Here is a 3,472-nt window from a genome sequence, read left to right as displayed (position 1 = left end):
CAGTTCTTTTATTTGGTTTCTTAAAATTATAGTCCCTTTTGTTAATAAAGGATTTAGGAAAACTCTATCTCATTTGATCATAGTATCACTTTGTGCCCTACATAGCTTTAAGAGGTCGTTAGCTTGCTTGCTGTTACCTTGACACCTGAGGACAGAACTGAGATTTAACACAAGTTCCGTGCTCTACTTTGCTACTACATCAACGCTAATTTGCTGGGAAAAGGCTAATCTTACCATTTATTCCAGAATTCAGCTAATTTCACTTGTGTATTCATTTATTATTAGGATGGTATGTTTATTCAAAATTCATTTAACATTCAGCAAGTATTTGAATGCCTTCTACTAAATGCCACACACTGCCTTAGATGAGCAAAGGATAAGGTATCTGTCCTCATGGAGTTTACAGTTCACTAGGAGAGTCACATACTATAAATAAGCCTTGTGAGACCTAAGTTTGGAGAGTCCAGTTTTGATTAGGAAGTCAAGGCCTCTTAAAGGAGATGAGTCAAACTGAAACTCTAAGGGTGGATTAGTTAGGATACTTTGCTTGGCTCTAGGACAAGAAGAACACTGGCAAATGTGATGCGCTGTTGCAGAAAGAACTCCGGTCATCTGAGGCTGAGTGGCTGGAAAGATGGATAGGGCCAAGTATATGTAGGCCACATCAGGGAATACGTTATGTGTGTGTGTTTAAAGTAACAATTGAAGTAAACTATAAAAAAATACACAAGTGTATAGCTTGATGAATTTTCACAAAGTAAGCATACCTGAGTATTAAGTGCTCAGCTAGAAAAAACAGAACATTACTATTAATACCACCCCAGAAGCTCCCTTTGTGCTTTCTTTCAACCATTTCCTGACTTCTAATACTATAATATACATCACATGTTTTTGACTTACTGTATATGTAGAATCATATTCCTTTTGTGTCTGGCCTCCTTCACTGGACATTATGAAATTCATCCTTGTGTGTAGTTGTATCTCTTTAATTCTGTTGCTGTTTGGTATTCCCATGGTATGAATATATGCTAAAATTTATGTATCCATTCTCTTGTTGATTGATATTTGGATTGTTTGAGGCTTTTATGAACAGTGCTGTTATGAACATTCTTATAGTTGTCTCCTGGTTCATGTAAGTATGTATGAGTTTATGTCTCGGATATATACCGAGGGGTGGAATTGCTAGGTTATGGGATATGTACATCTTCAGCTTTACTAGATAATGCCCAACTATTTTCTATAGTTGCTGTTACAGTTTACACACTCACTAGCCCATTGAAACATTTTTAAGCAAGGAGCGATAATCAGATTTATGTTTTTAAAAGATTCCTCTCGCTGTTGTGTAGAGCAAAGTAAGAAGGGATGTGGGATGACATAATAGGAAATTGTTCTCTGTGTCAATTTAGAAAGACTAGAAGACTGTCATTGGTGGCAAAAATAATCCATAACTATATCCAATATCAAAATTGCTAATGAATGCTGCATTATTACCAACTAATGTGTTTTAGTATTGATAAGCAATTGATCTTTGTCCCTTATTTTTGTCATATTTAGGATTTATAGAACAAAGTTTGTATTTTTTTTGGAAAAATTAACAGAAATTTTATAAGTTTCCTCCATTAGAGCCAATTTTACTCCAAGGGCTTACACAGTGTAACATACCCTGTTCAGACCTAATATGGCAGTAGATTTTATAATAAGTAGTACATTGTAATAATTCATTTGGGCTTGTATGAGTAATTTGAATTGTATCAGTTCTACTATAATGAAAGCACCTGATACAAGTATAACTAAAGGTAACTTTTCGAGTCCAGATGTTAAGAATTAACTTCTTAGATTTCTGATATATGTTAGTATTTCATTATTTACAGTGGTTACCAATGTAAATGATTGAAATTATAGCATGCTTAAATTTATTTAGGGTTTTGTCTTTTTTTGTGGTAAAAAACACATTACATGAAATCCACCCTCTTAACAGATTTTTAAGTGTACAGTACAGTATTGTTAACTATATACATATTGCTGTACTCAATTTGTTCAGTTTTGGCTGGGCGCGGTGGCTCACGCCTGTAATCTTAGCTCTCTGGGAGGCCGAGGCGGGCGGATTGTTTGAGCTCAGGAGTTGGAAACCAGCCTGAGCAAGCGCGAGACCCCGTCTCTACTAAAAATAGAAAGAAATTAATCGGACAACTAAAAATATATAGAAAAAATTAGCCGGGCATGGTGGCGCATGCCTGTAGTCCCAGCTACTTGGGAGGCTGAGGCAGGAGGATCACTTGAGCCCAGGAGTTTGAGGTTGCTGTGAGCTAGGATGACGCCACGGCACTCTAGCCTGGGCAACACAGTGAGTCTCTGTCTCAAAAAAAAAAAAAAAATTTGTTCAGTTTTGATGTAGCATTTGATATAAGTTCTTACCATTTCCTTGTGAACTCACAGATTTGCAGTCTAATGATAGGTTATAGGTAATTAAATTTGGATTGCAAAATGTAGTAACTAAACATAATTATGAGCATTTTCATTTTATTTCAGAGTTTTCTTGGAGGCTTTTTTGGTCCGATTTGTGAGATCGATATTGTCCTTAATGATGGAGAAACCAGGAAAATGGCAGAAATGAAAACGGAAGATGGCAAAGTAGAAAAACACTATCTCTTCTACGATGGAGAATCTGTTTCAGGGAAGGTAAATCTTTTGCTTGGCAAAATTACCTAGTTGTAGGATATTAGAATTAGTCATCAAAATGGTCTGTGCTTTTTCTAAATTCGAATGATTTTATTAGAGATGGAAATTTTTTTTCTGAAGGTCAGCTAAAATCCTTGATTGATTAGAATGTTTACAGGAAAGATTCTTACCCAGGATGGCTTTCAGGGGTAGAGTCTCTAAATTTCATGCAAAATGTTCTGTTTGTGACTATGTACATCTGTCTAGCTTCTAAGTTTCTTTAGAGTGGGGCTGTGGATCCACCCAAAGTTTATTTCTCCTGTCTGTTGATCTCATTTCTTGTTACTCTGTAGAGGACCTAAGTACTTTTGGAATGTGTCTATGCATGGACAGATACATTTATGATGCCTTCTATAAGGTTTCACTTTTTTCCCCTTTTCCTTATCTAGTGATGTATAAGATTATCTTTATATTTTAGGGGCTATGATCAATACTCACCAGGCTGTGATACTGAGGAATGGTAATATCAGAGACAAAAGCAATCCACAAAACATTTAAAGTAATTTTTAAAATATAAAATATTAGGATTTTTCTCCCTTTTTAAAGTAATATATACATGTGGTAGACAGTTTGGGAAGTAAAATATGTATAGTCTTATCATATGGAAATAATTCACTGTTAATATTTGGGTATGTTTCCTCCTAATCTCTCTACATTAATTAATGATTGTGTATATGTAGTATATTAAGCATACCTTTTCCCTATTGTTGGATATTTAAGTAGTTTCTGTTTTTTAGATGGCTTTCAGTATATC

General features: G+C 35.1%; 1 protein-coding gene across 1 annotated transcript in view; it reads left to right on the top strand.

The window, feature by feature from the left end:
• VPS26A (vacuolar protein sorting 26 homolog A (S. pombe)) overlaps nt 1-3,472 on the top strand; it is a 45,492-nt gene that overhangs the window by 8,680 nt on the left and 33,340 nt on the right. Inside the window, exon 2 of the mRNA XM_012658934.1 lies at nt 2,530-2,679. Coding sequence (XP_012514388.1) covers nt 2,530-2,679 — 150 coding nt within the window. The remainder of the gene's footprint in view (nt 1-2,529; nt 2,680-3,472) is intronic.

This window comes from Propithecus coquereli, unplaced genomic scaffold, assembly GCF_000956105.1.
Source record: "Propithecus coquereli isolate 6110/MARCELLA unplaced genomic scaffold, Pcoq_1.0 Scaffold117, whole genome shotgun sequence".
Lineage (NCBI taxonomy): Eukaryota > Metazoa > Chordata > Mammalia > Primates > Indriidae > Propithecus > Propithecus coquereli.
This window is presented reverse-complemented; position numbering and strand designations above follow the sequence as displayed.